The sequence below is a fragment of the Vidua chalybeata genome, chromosome 8 (assembly GCF_026979565.1).
Source record: "Vidua chalybeata isolate OUT-0048 chromosome 8, bVidCha1 merged haplotype, whole genome shotgun sequence".
NCBI lineage: Eukaryota > Metazoa > Chordata > Aves > Passeriformes > Viduidae > Vidua > Vidua chalybeata.
In genome coordinates, this window is record NC_071537.1 from 20,795,386 (window position 1) to 20,813,558 (window position 18,173).

Sequence of the window (18,173 nt, forward strand, 5' to 3'; positions counted from 1 at the left end):
ATTTACTTTCACTCCCCAGCAAGTGGAGAAAAAAAAGTCAAATCAAATCACAAACTCCAACAGCACATGTGTGCCTGCGTGTGTACACACTTCCTGCACAGTTTCATTAAGAGAGAGGCTGCACTAAAGCTACAGCCACAAGGAGACAAAGCCCCCAGCTTCCCTGCAACTGCCCCTAATTCCCAATTCGCTTCCAGTGAACCAGGCTGGCACAGACACCAGGGGGCAACCAAGCAGCCCGTCTGCACCCTCTGCAGCCCTTCATGAGGTAAGGACCCCTCAGCAGCATCCTCGCTGGAAAATGCTTCAGGAGAGGGGGAAGAGAGGATAATACTGGGCTGGGGTCTTTGTCTCCCAGTTTTTTTGGAAAGATTGCCGGGTATTTTACCCTAAAAAAGGGACATTCATAATTTCCATAATAAAAATAGGATGAGCCAGACCACCTCAATACCTCTCAGAGATGAGTTGCTAAGAAATTGTGAAAAAAGGCACATTTTTCTAAAAGTCTCTGAAATGAGCTCCAATTTCAATAATAACCATATTTAATAATTTAGAAAGGCTCTCCCAATATCAAAAAAAAAATGAAAAAGCTAGTGAAAGGAAAGCAGAAAATTATGAAGTGTCCCAAGAATTCTGTATTCTACAACAACAAAAAAAATCCCAACACCAAATCCCACCCTCCATGCCCCAAAAATGCCAAATCCAACTCTCCAGAGACAGACAACAAAGAGCAGCTACCAGGCCTATGGGTGCTAACTAGCTGCTGCACTCATCCTTTCATTACCAGGACAAGACTTCAGGATCCTGCACCATCTCCTCCCACTGCTGTCGTTCTTGCTGGGTGGCTCAGCAAGGGCAGCAGGGACAGTGCTGGGCAGTGCTGTACACTCACCCATCTGCCTCTGCTACCCGCTGCACTGCTGCCTGATCTTCCACGGGTGCTGAGGCAGGCCACACACCCAAGCTGTGCTGTTCAATGTACTTGGCACTGGCACTGAACTGGCACTGTAGAGCTTGCACACAGGCCAAACTGAAAGTGCCAGCCCAGCAAGTCAGTGAGCTGCAGATCAGCCACTCAACTGAGCAGGCCAAATAGGCCAGCAAAGGATTCTTCTAAAAACCCTTTGTCTGCCCTTTCTCCTCTGGTGTCCTGAAGTCCATCCTCCATTTCCTGAGTGTTGGAGAGTGGATGGAGCTTGACACTCTCTTCTTCAAAACCATCCTTCCCAAAGCCAGCAGGAACAGTTGAACGGGACACACAGAACTATACAGGGGTGGCACACGGGGAAGTCCAGGCAAGCTGCGATCCCCACATCCAACCACAGCTCTGCTCAGCACCCCCATCCCAAAGCCTGTGAGGCTGTGATCAGGCCCCACAGCAGCACAGGGACACAGACAGAACGAAGCCAAAACAAAGCTGAAACAGAGTGGCACAAGCAGCACTTGGGAAGGGGTTTGGGAGGAGAAGGGGAGAGGACAGAATCAAAATTAAACCAAACAGGAAAAAAAATAGCGTTTGGGGAAGATACCATGGACGTCTGCACTGGGGGTGTTTCTTTTGCAGTGCTTACTATACTGGTTTTGTTGTTGCTCTGTGGCTGAGACAGAAAAACATGGTTTTAGTTCCCATGCTGGGCAGCAGTGGCAGCAAGAAAATGACAGTATTGTTTCAACCCCAACCATCTTCTCAGACCCGACCCTCCCCACAGGCTCAATTACCAAGAAGAGGGAGGAAGGAGGAGTGCTGCCCCAGTTGCTGGACATCATCCTTCTCCCAGAGGCAATAGAAGTTGTAAGGGATGTACCAAAATTCAAATGTGAATGGACTGCTAGAGCTATAAGGAAGGAAAACAGAAGGCAAAAAGGCAGCAGCCCAAAGGGGTGGGGAGAATCCTGCAATGAGCACTAACAAAAATATCTGGTGAAGGAAAAAATATCTGGTGAAGGAAAATGAGACATGGCAGCTGTCCTGAGAGAAAGAGACTACAGAAGTGAGAGACACACAGTAGTCATGATCTCAAACAAATGTGAGTCAAGTCTGAGGTGTCCCAAAGTATACAGAAACAGTTCTAGGTATGTGATAATGCTGAGAGTTTCAGGGAATCTACTGAGCCAAGTAAAAGTGTGGCCAGCCCTAAAAAAAGGTAGAGAAAAGGAAATGTATTATATGTTGTATCCCTGCTGTGACCTGAACAAAGAGACTTCAAGACCAAAATATTGAAAAGAATGGGATTGGGACATAAGGAAAAGGCCATATAGTTCCACAAGTACAAAGTTCTCTGGATGGTGCCCAGCAGCTTTTCATCTTTCCCCTCTTCAGACTCTCCTGTAGCTGTGGTAGAAGAATAAAATCTCAATTTCCTGCATTCAATCAGCACAACAGTGAGGCCATCACCAGCTTGCTGAAAAGAATCATCCCATTGAGTTATGTATGTCAGGAATGAGCCAAGTCTACATCTGTAGGAAGACAAACCTATCCATAAGTACAGGGTTCCTAGCCCACAAATCCAGCCCACGTGTGACCCCCACACCAGGCAATGTCTCTTTTGCTGCTAGATGCCAGCAGCAAGGTCAAAATTGTCTCTGAGGAGCGTCACTCACACTCCTTATTTTACAGATCAGGGCACCCGATGGGAACTCACAGTAGAGTGCTCTTGTTGCAGTGGCTCTCTATCCCACTCAGGGAGTGCAAACTCATACTGCAAAACATCAGGCCCTCTTCACCACACCACAAACACCACAAAGAATGGAGAAGTCAAATGCTAAGTTGGAAAACATCTGCCAAAGGTATAATTTTGTCAACCAGTGACAGATCTTATAAGACCGAGACTTAAAATACACCTACTAAAAATTCGGCTCTTCTTCGCAAGCAACAGGTCTTGGCTTAACTGTCCCTTTTGGAGAGGGAGAGAGGAGAAACAAAAGAGGAAGATGGGGCAGGTGGAGGGGGGAGGAAGTAGAAGAGAGAGAGAGGCAGAAATGAACTCTTTAGAAGTCTGTGGGAAAAAAACCCAAACACTTACAGTCAAACTCTAACCTAAGAAAGGAGAAATACCACAGAAATTATGGTTTGCTGCCTCTTTCTATATATCTCTGCATTGTCCTAAGACTCTGACCTTCCAAGAGTTTTGTTTTATTCATGTATTTCCAGCCTGATGGCAGAAGAGATGACAGGTCATTGTGGATGTTGAAGAGGAGCAGATCAACCTGAAAAAGTTAATCCCAAGCTATTTTGTGGCACAAACACGAACTTCTGACAATGGTCCACCTCTCCACACAGCACTGAGGCTCTTGTACTTCTTCAGAAACAGTGATCCTAATGCAGAGATCTATCTTCCAAACCTCTTCCAGTGAGAGGAAGGTAAATCATTTTTCTAAGCCCATGGGGATAAGAAAATAACATAAGCATGGAGGAAGCGATACAAAAACAATTCCACTGTTTTGGAAGGCTTTATACCTAAGGCCAAATGGGAAAAAAACCCCAACAAAACAACCAAAACCTAAACAAACATCCACGAAGCCACTGTTCCAAATAAAAAGTTGACAACAGCCTGTTAGGAGTGTCATGTTGCCTTATAAAGTGCAAAGCCCCACATAGTCAAAGCACACAGCCTACCTTCCAGTCTGCACCAAGCACCCAGCTCACCCACGATATTCTTCCCCAGCCAGTGGGCTGAAGAAGACCAAGTATCATGTTTGCCAGTCCAGAACTGGATAGCATTTTACTACAGGATGGTGTCCCAATGAAATTAGAGGCAGCTTAGCCTGCACATTTTTCACAGCTCTTTCTCAGGTGAAGGAAGGTATCTGACATATTGAGCTTCCTACACACACTCACGTCATGTGGCCATCTAACCAAGTGCTCTACCCTGGAAGAAGCTAGCCTTTCCTTCCCAGAGATGCAGGCAGCACAGCCAACTCTTACCCCTCCTTCCCCCCTGCTGCCAGCCAACATCAGTCACTGGCCAGGCTACAATCCCTGGTAATTCTGTACCACTCAAGTTAAAAGAGGCCCATTCCCTAAAAAGGTGATAGGCCCTTCCTAAGATCTGTAACACAATTCATTTTGGCACAGCAGTTGGCAACATTTCCTGAGCTCGACAAGAGACAGACAGACAGACAGGCACGAGAAACACAGAGGGTACAAGAGAAAGAAAACAGACCAGTGCTCATATCGTAGGGACACACACATGTAGCCAACTAGGAGAAAGTAACTACCAACACATGGGCTGTGTCTGGTTATTCGGCCACTTTCACTACTTCCATGTTTTCAGAGGCTGATGCTTACACGGTTTACATATCCCAGCTGCTTTAAAACAATATGCAAAGGGAATTTAAGCATTGCTGGCAGTGGGAAGTGGGCAAAAAGAAGGGCAACAAAGGCAAAGCAAACTTCCGCCCCGCATAAAGGCAGAGCTGCTGAAAAGTTAGTCACTCACTTCAGATTTTCAAAGCAGTATTTTGGGACTACTTTTTTAGTGGGGTTTTTTTACACAGTTTTAAGGTGTCATTGAAGGTGGAAGAGGAAAAATATCTTCTAGGTAGTAATGCAAAAACAATTATTCTGCTGTCTCGGTAGTGTAACATTCCCACTTCTATCTGAAATGGGAGAAATATTTTCTGTTATTTTCCTGTGCACAGGGATACAAGAAGGAATTCTTGTCCTTTGGTTACTGTTCATATCTTGGTGTCAAAGTGTGTCATTGGGCTGTGTATGACTTCTGACAATATGACACTGGCCAATTTCCTCTTTGGACCCTTGAGAGTGGATTTGACTACTTTTTTAACAAATTCTATAAATGCCAAACACCTTGATGGATGAAAAAGGAAATGAACAGGGGGGGCAGTTACTGGGTATTTGGTCATGCTGGGATACATAAACAAGATCAGGACAAAAGGAAATTTTGGATTATAAAGGCTCTGACAAACTTTTTCAGTAAGTATGCTAAAAAAAGAAGTGACTGGCAGCTCTGAGCTGCCCAGTGGTGCTGTGCCCACACATTGCATCTGAGCAGTTAAGCCCCATCAATCTCTGCCACATTTGGAGTGACTCCCAGTTTGTTTTACGCTGCAAGACTCCTATCAAGGATGACAGCACCAACACCAGGCAAAGCACCCGTTCCTCTTTTTGGCACCTCTGCAACAGAATGACAAAGCCTCATGTCCAGGCAAGGCACACACCTGCTCTGCTGAGCCCAGGAGAACCACTGTCTTTTTTCATTTCACACTCAGAGCAGGCAAAGTCAAACTGAGTTGCCAACGGCTGGATTTTCTGCACAAAATGGGAGCTGTATGTGGCTAGAGGATCACAGAGGCCTTTTGGTGAGGACATGGACCCCTGAGTGCACACTGATCCCCCCTGCCACCCCCTTGCACGGACATGCTATGTAGGGTGATGAGCACAAGCCGAGCGTGCATGGCATGGAAAATGGCGGAGGCACGAATCGCAGGCAGCTTACGGGAGGTGCTCACCATCAAATGCACACTGGAGCTCGACTTCCTTTTCTGGACACATCATTGAGAGAGGGAAAGAGAAGGGAAGAGAGGAGATGAGAAGAAAAGCACAGAAACTATTCACACATTAGTGTGCCAGCAAGGGCCCCCCTGCCAATAAAGCTCCCCTGAGGCAGGTATAAGCAGCAGCAGAAATGAACAGACACAGAAAAAAGGAACAGAGAGAGAAGTCACCATTAAAGCACATGACTACACACCAGGGGAAAGTGCAGGGCTGAAGACCCCCATCCCCTCAAACACTGAGGTCAGAATATAGGTGCCCCACACACTGATATAAGGAGAGAAGAAGAGAGAGTAATATATATGCACACGATGTGGGATACAAGGGGGTGTCTCTCTGTGCTCTCCCACCTCAGAAAATGGGGCAGCTTCCCCAGCCAAACTGAAGAGGTAGGCAGAAACCCCCTGTGTGTTAACATTTGGAGAATGCAGAAGTGTGTTTGCAACTCAAATTAGAGGGTAGGGAGGAGGCCACAACAGAAAAGCACACACAGGGACTAAAGAAAGAAGAGGGAACTTGTGTGCATAGCATGGGGAAGAGAAAGGCTCCCTCACATAGAATTTGGAGAGATTGGAGAGATTGAAGAGGTAAGGTGCACTAATGCTCGAACAAGAAAGACAGAAGCACTCAACAGCCAGAACACTTTGCACTCCCAGATGCTTGTAGAAGAACAAACAGGTTCAAACACTAGTCAACCTTCTTGGACTCTACTCTTGTTCAATGGCATCTTCAGTCATCTTCAAAGATACCTTCACACCAAATTGCACTCTCCAGTAAATGAGGCTCAGCATGCACTTCCCTCCTCTTTCACTAAACTCTTAGTGTCATCCAGTTCAAGCTGAGCCTGGCAGGTCTTTCAGCATTATAATGCTATGCCTTCCCCTTGCCCATCTGCCCTTCTCCTTTGGTACTAACCAGGCTATTTCTCTGCTGCTTACTACAGACTAGCCCAGAGTGGTATAGGACAGCACAGCTCACATCAGTCAAAACCCACGATGGCGTGGGCTCAGTTCCGTAGCTCTGGAGTCCTGCACACTACCACAGCACCCCTGGAGCAGAACACAGAACAGGCCATGGAGCTGTAGCTCCCCACTTCATACACTTACTGAGCCTTCACAGCTCTTCCCTTGAATATTGCCTTCATCCCTGCTATCCTCACATCAGAGCCCAAGCGCACACACACACACACTGGCATGTCTTTGAAAGCAGAAGTGCCCATGTTCACCTCATACCCAGAACCACATTCCTAATCACAACATACAGTCCACAGTCACATAGCACTGCATGAACAGATCAAACTAGCAAAGCTGCTGCCTCATCTGATATTTAATTCCAGAACAGACAGACTCTGATCTGTTCACCATTTGGCTCACAAATCTTCCATTTCATGGAGGCACAACACAGGGCTTGCCATTACATGATTTACAAATTTGTGTTTCCTCTCATTTCTTTAGCTTCTCCACAGGCTTTTCCTCAAGCTAGAACTAAAATAGCATGTACTACCACTGCATGAATATAAAGCTTAGACTGCCATCAACCCAGAGAAATCCTTGTACCCCATCACAACAGGGAATTTTTCATTGGGAAAAGTGGAAATTCACAACAGTGTAAAACTACTGTTTTTACTTTTAATGTATCCTGTAAGTTGCAGCAGACAAAAAGAAACTATATGGATACTGAGGTAAACCTGTCTCTAAGAAAGACAATCTCATTTGAAATTCATACTGGCTTCCAGTAAATTACAAAAGAAAAAAGGGACAGAAAATGTTAGGATACAAGCAAAAGGTTCAATATGAAAAGAATCAACCAAGCCATGCAGAAAACAAACACCCTCCTACACAGAGGCACAAGTAACACTGACACAGGAGGAAACAGAACCCTCTGCAGATCGGAACTTAATTAGAGTACAAGCTAAATTTAAAACAGTGTTAGTCTATTACAGGGCATGATGTAGTGTAGAAATCCCAGAAAGCAAATTATTACTGGCTACTATAAAAACATGTGGAAGAAAAGCTATGTATTGTGTTTGCAGTATGAAAAGGACAGGGAGTGAGGTCTGTGTAATGCATGACAGTACTACTAAAACACAAGACAGGTTAGATAATGCCAACATGAGGCACTGGTAGTAAGTGCTAAAGCATCAAAATTTATGAAGTCAAATCATATACAAGGAAGTTACTAAACCAGATCAATCTCCCAGTACATCTTAACAGCTGCATCAGAACCATCTATTGTTACCTTCCCAAGGTGACTAGCTGAGTGAGCAAAGCTTTTTGTTCTTCTTGTAATGTGACTGCAACTTAGCAAAGTAAATAAGAGAACAGAAGTTTAGTTATAGAGTTCTCTTTCCCTTCCATAAAACAGAACTCTCTTAAGAACTACTAAGGCAGGGCAGAGATGTCCCAGGGAATGAAAAAAATTGTTAAAGGCCGACACAGCCTATGGTAAAGTACCTCATTGATCACTTGAAGGGTTTCCCTACACCTGAGTGACAAAACATTCTCCCAAAGCAGTACAGACAACAAACCTAGGGATGAATGTTTGTTACAGTTCTGGTTTTATTAGGTGTGCGCATTTTAGGTGTTCACCTCTCAAAGAGAAGCATATTCTCTACAGTAAAACTTAAGGAAGAGTCATGCTTTAGGTAACAATCAACAGAAGTCAGAAGGTGACAGAAGACAATCTGTAGAATCACTTTCTCTTCAGCATGGCAGCAATACTAGAAATGGTGAGTGTAAATCATTCCACGGCACATACTAAAACATACTATAAGGAGTAGAGTGATTAGAGTGATTCCAAGCAAGGTCCCATTCACAGTCCCAAGAACTTAACATGGCTATTTTTCTTTATGACAGCTTTCTGTGTTTCCATCTTCTACATGCAGTTCTCCCCCAGCCTGATCCTGACAGTATTTATGTTAAAATATCACACTTGCAGCAACTCATATTCCTATGGAGAGTACAGTCATTTCAGAACTTAAGGTAGAAAAAAATATGTTGAACTAAAAGCAGATCATCATAGTGAGAGTCATCTTGAACCAGCAAATTGGAGGTCCTATTTCTACTTCTGCTTTAGCCCTTTTCTGTAATGCTGAGCAATTAATGTAATCTTTGTCAATCCGTCTTCTCTCTTGCCCTTTTGTCAGCTTGTCTATTTAAATTGTAAGCTAAGTGGCAGGGATTTTCTGCTTAGCCACCACTAACTAAGCACACTGGACCCTTGATCTCGGTGTTTCTAGGCATTACAACAATGCAGTGAAAAAACTAACTGCATTGAAGGTGGATATAATGTGCTACTGGATGTCAGCACTTAAACAGATCTGAAGCACTCCCCAGGTGTCTTGCATAGCACAGTTCAGCACAAAACTCTGCTGTTCAGATGAACTTGGGTTCTCCCTGTTTAAACAATCTTTAAACAGTATGGCTTTAAGATAGTAACAAGTCCAGATACAGAGATAGGAGCATTAACTCCTGTTGGTCACTGTGTGAATGGTACTTGACCCTTGCAGATTTTATAGGTTGCTTTACCTTGCTACGGTGCCTTCTCTGTTTAAGGCATGCTTTCACCAACTGCTTCCCAGCAGCCATGCCAGTTTACAGAGCATCCTTCCTTCCCCACATACTCTTTACTGGGCAAAGGGCAGGGAAAGTGGTACACATCAGGCATAAAATGTACACTTACTGCAATATTCCTTACAAACTGTAGAACAAATGGTATTTGGTACCTCTTTGCAGTTATGTCATATATAGGGCAGATTTTAGAACATTAACCTTGTTAAACCAAATAAATGGATTTTTCCTCTTTCAGTCGAGTTCTCCTTTCAGCTGTCCTATTCAGCTTTTACTGGGAAAAAAACCAGAGTGCACATGGCAGAAAGACAAGGTAGAAAATCAACAGACTTGGCAGAGCATTGCAAGTGAATGCTGTTAAAATCTCCTGCATCCCACAGCATGCTCCTCAATTTACTATCTGTATAGTGTTACAGTGGGCCTGAGGAACATTACTGATATAATTTTGTAAATCCTAGTCACAAACCCAAGTGGTCAGAAGTAAACAAGAAAGAAAAAAAGAAACTGACAAAGAGCTTAGAGAAGGACTACTTAAAATATAATTATCATTACATGCTTAACTGAAAATAAGACTTTGTGCATTAAAAAAATCTGATTATAGAAATGAGTCTTACAGGCCCTGCTAGAACTGGAAACACACACAACACAACCTCTCACACCAGAAGGAAGTGAAATACCCCTTTGGAAAAAAGGGAACACGACTCTTTGAAGTGCTACCCAGAGACAAAAAAAAACCCAAAAAAACCCCAAAAAACCCCAAAAACAAACAAACAAACAAACAAAACAACACCACCAAAAAAAAAAAAAAAAAAAAAACCAAAAAAAACCCCAGCAGTAGGACTGTAACACTCACTACAGGGAGCCCAGACCATGACAAGCTTAGAGGAAGGACACTCAGCTTAAAGTGTCCTTAAGCTTCATCCACGTGTTTACCCCAGCCCACTCCTTAAACCCTCTCACCTTGCAGTAGATGGCAACTCCAGATTACAGTTAGAAAGGGGAACAAGAAAGCAAATAAATCTGATTTGAAACTATCTAAAATAAATTTTTAAATGGCAGATGCACAATGTTGCTCATAAATTTAGAATCTTAAAAAGATACCTGGGACCTACAGTGATGACCACAAGATATGTGGTATGCAACAGGGGCTCTGCAACTCATCACTCAGTATCTTCTAGCCTCACTTTCTGGATTTGAAAGCAGAAAACCCTATTCCTTGGGGATAAAACTTGGGCCTTTCTGCTGCTACTCCAACAGCTTGGATCCAAGTTCTGCTTGAAGAAAGTGAGTGCAGCACTACAAAGGTTTGGTGAGCAGGCAGAATTTAAGATTCAAGGCAGTTTAAATCATTCATTATTTAAGATAATGGAAAAGTTCTCAAGTGCCAAGCTGATGAAATCTCTACCAATTAGCAGAATTAGTACTTGAAATAGAAGCAACAGTGCAAAATGAAAGCCAGGAATGCTTCAAATAAAATTTGGAAAGGAATTTGGTGGAGGGGGCAGTCATATCTATGGAAATTTATCAAAACAACCCCAGTGTGGACACACTAGTATTGGAATTTTTAAAAACGTTTCTTTCCCGTCCTCCCCTCCTGATGTAAGCTTCTCCCACTGCCTTCCAAAATGGTCTGATCCAAGTAAAATGCATACATCCTCAGTGCTTTAGTGCTAAATGTTCTTCAGTGAAGGATTTGGGCCTATTGCTAGAGAAACAAAAATTGTGCTTTTTTTTTTTTAGTATCAGCTCAACACAACTCACGCTAGATGCTCATATCACCATGTATGACTATGAAATAATTCCTCTCTCATTTATACTAAGTCAGCAAGTACATGCTGTACCTTGCATCAGAAATTCACCAACACACATTTTCATGGTGTTATTGGGAATAAAACACAAGGAAGATGTATGTCTCACTCAAGCTTGTGTAATACTATGTAATAGAAACTCCCACTATCCTTGTCAAACAATGTGGAATTCTAGCACAGTCAGCTCTGAATACCAGCCAAAAAAAGGGAAAGTTACTTTGAACAGAAAGTAAATTAACACAAACTGGTGATGCTTTTTTCTCAATGTCTTTAAAGCCATTAACTTTTACACTAGTGCAATAATCCATTTGTGGAAGAAATACTCTTTCAATTCTTATCTACTTTGTGAATATTTGTGACAACAGTCTTATGGTGCATAGTCACCCTGGATCAGATAAAACCAATGAAGAAACTGAAACATATTTTCTCTCAAATCTCCATAAAGAGTTGAATTCCAAGAAGGTTGTAAGAGACAAACAGAAAACTCAACAATAAAACAAACCAGTCTTCTTATCTGGAGGAAACATGAGAAACAGCCTAACCAGATGGCATGTGGTCAGCAGCAGACTCCAGTTAGAAGTACAGCATGAAGTGCTTTTTCTAAACCTACATCAGATATAGAATAATTTGTATAGGAAGTGGGAGTGAAAAGGATACCACAAAGCTGAAAATCTTTGGTTGGTGTTCAAGCCACTGTATTTGTGCTCTGCACTACTGCAATGGGCAGAAAATCATTGCTTGCCACAAGTAAGACCAGATGCTCTTACCTTAACCAGACACTGGCACAACTTGTTTGTCAGAACTGTACAGGATGAGAAAGTGAGTGGAGCTAAAATTACAAGTTTCCTGCATAAGGAGCAACACATGACAAGTATGCTGGTCACAATGGTGAGGCCACCAACCAGACAGTGACCAGCCCAAAGACTGTCCTCAGCAGTCAATGGACCAGTACTGTTCCAACAAGCAAATGAATGTGGTAAAAGATTACACTTCAAATGGGATGCAGCACTCATTTCAGTAGGGCTAGGAACGAGATAAGCATGTAGACACAGAAATCCTACAACAGAAGTGTTAAGGCTGTCCTACTAACACACACAGACCATTACGCACTCTCTGTCTTCTCCAGGCTTAGCACTGGGGGAAAACAACTTGTACTTTTAAAAGTCTGTATTACTGAGCAGAAGAATAACTCTAAACAGGAGCTTTAATAAGAAATACATGATTTATTTCTGAGTTTTAACACTTACAGAAATAAGGACTCAAAATCCATACCTGAAGATAAATACCATTTAGGAAAAATGGGAAGCTTAAACACCTCTCCTGGCGGCCCTCAGCTCAGGGTGAACATGAGCAATGCCCCTCATGGACAACACTGAGGTTCACACTGCAAAGCCAGACTGCTGTAACACTTGGGAGGGAGGAAGCTGCATGGAGGAAGCTGCAGTCAGACTCCTGACTGCAGGTCTCCAGTGTCCTGCAGAAGCAGCGGTTTCCAGAGGACAATCTCATTCACCATGAACAGAGAATGCTATGCTCTCTAATATACATTCCACTTTATCAAAGTATTCAATTACACATACAAGGAGCAACATACACTGCAAAGGGATGAAGAAAAGTCAATCCAGAATTATCCTTTTCACAGAGGAAGACATTGTGTACTCCATGAACCAAACACCACAAGCTTTCTAAGGAGCTGGAAGGTTCTAATGTACAGGGTCCCCTTGTAACTACATTACCAGGAAGTTGTGCCTCAAGATTTACGTGTACATCCTTTGTCCATTTTTGAATATTTTAACCCAAGATGTGACACTCCCTGAAAGCTTGTTAGAAATCAAGAATCCTAAGAAGAAAGACGTTATTTTTTTCTAGATAGGTAGCAAAACTTTGTAGATGTGTTATGCATGAAAGTACTACCAAACCCACTGTTTTTCCAATTACTTCTCCCCTGCCTCATTGGGATTTTGAAGCAACCACCTGTTGGTTCTCATTTCACAACATTAGGGATAATCCATTCTTATTCCACTGGAATTCTACTGTAATGTTTTAAATATCAACAGATGCAACAACTCTAACATACTTGCTGTATTAGTGTGCATGTGTTCAATGCATGTCTGTACAAGAGGCAGGCTGGTGCAATGGCCAAAAGCTCACTCTTGCAGGCACATATCAAAGACAAGAATCCTAGAGCAGGAACAACATTTTCACAGAGCATTTTGATCAAAAATTAAACAAACCCCAAAACCTGGATGTCAATAGGGCAGAATACTGCAGAACTGTAAGAATGCGTATTTTAACAAAGACACCTCTTCTGAAAACACCTCTTTTTCCAGCAGCTTGCTTGTACTGTGAGCCCTCTGGGGAACAAAACCTCATTAAAATGGACAAAGGCTCAGAGAGCAGGAGAGAACAAGTGTGCTGGTCCTACAGTGTGAATGTCAGCCCCCTAGCACAGGAGGAATGAAGACTGCCCACAGTGCTAAACCAGGAGATGAACTGTTCCACCTAGCAGCTGTGGAGAAAGGTTTGGACTTCAAAGGAAAATGCAAGCAAATAAACCCAACTCTTCTTTTCCATGTGGAGGACAATTATCCTTCAGAACAGTTAGGGGAGGACCATGCTCTAGCCTATAATTGTCTCTCCTCCAGTACCAGACAGTAAAGGGCTGCTGCCTGCAAGAACAGAGCTTTGGCAAGGGCCTGTGTGACCTCCAGAAGTAAATGATGACCATGCAACATAAAGAGTGACATTCAAGTAAAAAAAAAAAAAAAAAAAAAAAAAAAAAAATCCCTTCTGAAGGGAATAGAAGAGTGCCTCAACTTCAGGCACATGAACTGAACTTTTAACACAATCCTCAGTTTCTGTTCTGTCCAAACATGAACATTTGGAGGCTCCTCCTTCCCCACCCTTCTTCCTAGCTCAGCCTTCAGCATCTGTCTAAATGAGTAGACCAAGAAACTTCCATGGGGTCTGCTGGGTATATCAGTCACTCACAATTGCTCTGTGCAATTTTCAGTCAGAAGCACTGAACAGAACAGCCTAGTCAGAGGCATGTGTAACAACTGAGCAAGTCCTTGGTGTTTCTAATCCAGTGCTGACCAGTTCTCCATACATCACAGAAAGGGGAAAAGGAATTCCTGCTGCTGCAACAGTCCACTTAGCTAGTTATGCATGTAAGGAACACTAAGATCCCACCCAGGGTTCCATAACAAGACACTGATTATAGCAATCCAGGCCACAGGGCTGTGATTTTACCCTGGAAAGGGACAGGCACCAGAGAGACTGGCTACCTTCTGTTCAGATGGTGGGAGAGACAGTGAAATGGCAAAGCAAGAACTTACCTTCACTCCATCTGACTTCTTGTTCAGCAGGCTTTTGGCAGCTGTGGAGAAAAGCAGAAGTAGGTCAGATTCTGGTTTCAAGACTATCTTCTCTCTCTCTCCCCACCACTTCCCTCAAAAATGCACCAAACTTCAGAAGGACAACCATCCTGCCAATTCCTCGCTAGCAGCAGGAGACCTAGAAAACAGGATAAGTCACTCATCAAATTCATCCTGATAGCAGAAGGTCATCTAGCCCGTTGTTCACCTATTCAGGCAAAATACTACCACTTTCACCACCTCAAGAAGACCAAGTCTGAGCTTCTCTGTCAATCTCCCACTCGCACACTGTGACCCCACCCAGAAGTGCCAGCAGTTACAGGGGCAAAAAATACCTTTGATTCTGATTTTTGCAACAGGATAAAGGCTGCACCTCTAAGTGCAGCCATTCACATAACATATGTGGTTTATAAAGGGGGTGCTGATAATACAGAAGCCTTCTAATTACTGTTATTCACAGTTTCTCTGGAGATAGCTGGATAGCTAAAAGAAAGGGACTGAAAAAGTGTAAAAGGCAGCATCTGAAAACTGCTAAAAAAAGGAAGAATGGCAAAAGAGACTAGGGAACTAGGCTGAATTTCTTAATTGAAAGATAAAGATGTTCTGCTGTGCTCAACTTGAACAACTGGCAGTACCAATGAAACTGAGAGAATGATAAGCCCACACAGAGAGCCCACAACAAATGCCTGGCAGAAGGCACACTTGGGAGTGATGAAGGAGCTGCTTCATCTGTTACAGCAAAGTGGTACATTAACCATGATTGTCAACAGCAAGATCCCATCTGCAACTTCAACAGGTACAAACCATTTCTTGTATACTTATGAAGAATGTATTCAGTTGTATCACCTTCTGTAAACAGCATGCAAGTACCTGTACTGTACCAACACATGCTATGGCTCTCCTAAGCAGCTAGCTTCTGGGTTTTGGTGCAGCAAAGATGAGGCTTAGAGAAAAGGCAAGTCCTAAAACAATGCTGACATGACTGTTGAAATTCCCAAAGACATACTGACCAACTTGCACAGAGTGCTCAGTCTCTCTAGAAGCAGCAACATTAGGCAAAAAAGGTTTGTACAACATCTAATTAACTGTTCAAATTTTATGTCAACCATATTTTCTGGTCTGCCTTCCCTAGAAGACCTTACAGACATGGATTAACTAAACAATATTAGCTGAGTTGGTGCAAATGACTACAGCATCTCCTCCCAACAAAGAGGTGGCACCCCATATAAGCTTACTAGAATCTCTGAATTGTTTTCCTAATTCTACTCTCTAATGCAAGTATAAAGCTAGATTACAATTTTGTTTTCATTCCAGCTCTCAGAAGCCAAGAACATTGGAAGAACCTTATGCAGAGGTTTTCTGAATGTGATGTGCCAAAACAGTGTTCCAATGTGCGCACATGAAGGTGGGCAAAGCAACTCATCTGCCCTGCAACAGTCTCTTTTCTGAGTGTACACATATTAAAGCATTGCAAGACTGCAAGACAAGTAAGTTCTTGCCACCTTCAAGGCATGACAAAGGCCAGCTTGATTCTACATGCAAGTGAGAAGGAGAACCATGTGACTATGGGGTCAAAAGGGGTCCAGCATTCATACCATACATGCATGAAGGCATCTCACACAACAGCTGCTGAAAACAAGAAACTGTTACAGCCTTACAACACTTCAGAAGAAGTAAAGGATTCTGCAACTTAACAAATACATCAAATGGGACATCCTTGAAGTGGGAAAAAAACCCCACCATCAGAGAAGCAAAATAGTACCACCATATGTTCTGGGAACATCCCAGAGACAAGCAGGGAAGCAACATTTTTCACACTTTCTGCAGTTTTCCCACAACCTCATATTTGTCTTTGTGGACAGAAGACAGCTAAAATCCCATTCTACAACATTACAGCAAATTCAGCAGAGAAGTCCCTCCATGCAGCCCAGCACTATGTAATGTTGATCCATGTTCCCTGGTGCAGCCTGCCCATCCAGCCTCCCTCCCTGATTGCACCTCTGCATGGCACACACTGCTCTCCCACAGGCCTGACAGCATCCCAGTACTGTAGAAAGAAACTTGGTGTATTTGGTTCATGCATTGTACTGTTTATAGAGAGCTAGAGAGCCCAAATGCATTTACACACACAGATGACTCAGATACCTCAGACAACAGGGATGCATGCAGGTCTACCCACAGATCAACCTGTACAAATTACAAGACAGAAATAAAAGGGGATGCAAGAGGAATTTCTGCACAAGCAACAGACAAGACTTCCTGTACCAATAATCCTTTTAAAAGACAGGCAGATTAGCAAAGAGACAACAGGAGGGGAAATATGCAAAGACACATGCAGGCAGATTCTTTACTGTTCCTGAAACAGTCTTGTACCAATGCTCTGTGGTTTTCCAGGTGTGAGATGCTAGGATTAATTTTTTCTATCTTTCCCATTTCCTCTACATGTTAAAGGGAGTAAATTCCCTCTTCTCTTAACCTCTAGAAGTTAAGAGTTCTTCTAGAATAAAGAAACATGAAAGCACATGCTGCTAACCCAGTAACTTAAAAACACAATTCTGTTCCTAGCTTAACAAGACACTCTTCAATTAAACTCTGAAGAGAAACACAAAATGCCTCTCCTGCACATACCACTCCCTCTTCCCACATTTTTCAGTTCTGGCCTCCACAGTAAACAGCCTGGGCTCTGGACCATGCTCCTGGCAGAAACACAAATCCCTAATGCTGAACTCGTCAGCAATAAACACCAGACACTCTGGATGTACCAGAGCCAAGAGGTGACTGAAGAGGTAACACTCACTCCAAAGACAGCCACAGAGAGTGTCTTCCCCACTGCCAGCCCCACTCTTCCTCTTCCTCTTCCAGAGAGAGCAACCCTTCATCCAGTTTGTCCCTGGATTTGCCCTGTCCTCAGTTGCCAAAACTCAGTTACATTTCTCACTTCAGTTAAGCTTCCAGAGAATTCTTTTTTTGGGATGCAGGAAGAACACTGAGGCTGATTTTATGAAGTCTGACTAACTTATGATGCTATCCTAACAAACAAGCCAAGTTCTGCCTTCTAAACACAAGCATTTATACCTGAGGAATTCTGGACTTTACTAAGACTTCGTAAAATAAAAATTGTATCATACCAACACAGACTTATGACACAGAGTTGCAGCTTGTCATTCTCATATTCTCAGTTCAAAGTAAGTAATATTAACTATTTCTCAACTTGATGTCACTTCTGAGGTCACCACAAAGGAGCCAACAGTCAGTGTGCAGTCACAAGAGGCACTTTTGGCTACCATCACACACAATGCCCATGAATGCAATGTAACTTCAAGAATATCTATTTCTTAAGGACAAATACCACAATAAGAAGTATTCCCAGAGCTTTCCTGAACTTTAGAGAGAGGGAGGTAGAAGTAGAAGAAATTATTCTAATAGCAAGCTTATTTACAGAGTTTTATCTACACAAATGAGTCCAGGCACCCTTAAATATAGCAGGAATCTAAAAACCTTGCCAATTCTCTTCTAGCAATAAATATACATTTACTTATCAGAAGATGATTTAGGAGTTTCTTGCATATGATCTAATCAGTTGATTTACCAACTGCACTTCTGTATTCTGTAAGTGAATGCAGATCAGATCAGTGCTTGCTTGGATCATCTGAAGCAATCCTGTGTATACCTTGGTGTGACCCTAACAATCCTACAGTAAAATTTAGATTGCATCTGAATTAATACCTACCAAAGTGTGGAGAGAAGCTACAAACCCCTTATTGTAACCAGGTTTCAACTTCCTGCCTTATGCTGAAAGGAGTGCAACTGTACCTGCTTTTAACAAATAGCCTACAGCTGGCCTGAGATGCAATCTTCTAAAAAGAACCACAAACAGCCAATATTAAATGGCTGAATATATTGT

General features: G+C 42.8%; 1 protein-coding gene across 11 annotated transcripts in view; it reads right to left on the minus strand.

The window, feature by feature from the left end:
* The window catches only part of CAMK2G (calcium/calmodulin dependent protein kinase II gamma), a 118,659-nt gene that overhangs the window by 14,470 nt on the left and 86,016 nt on the right, over window positions 1–18,173 (minus strand). For 7 of the 11 annotated variants that reach the window (XR_008432015.1, XM_053948722.1, XM_053948721.1 and 4 more), the window contains 2 exons: window positions 14,231–14,271; window positions 1,530–1,598 (listed from right to left, as the gene is read on the minus strand). Coding sequence is in view for 10 of the 11 variants with exons in the window: in XM_053948722.1 (XP_053804697.1) it covers window positions 1,530–1,598; window positions 14,231–14,271 (110 nt within the window). In the remaining variant the exon portion in view is untranslated. Of the gene's footprint in view, window positions 1–1,529; window positions 1,599–5,472; window positions 5,506–14,230; window positions 14,272–18,173 lie in introns of all 11 variants that reach the window. The other 4 variants (XM_053948723.1, XM_053948720.1, XM_053948716.1 and 1 more) reach the window with 2 other exon arrangements.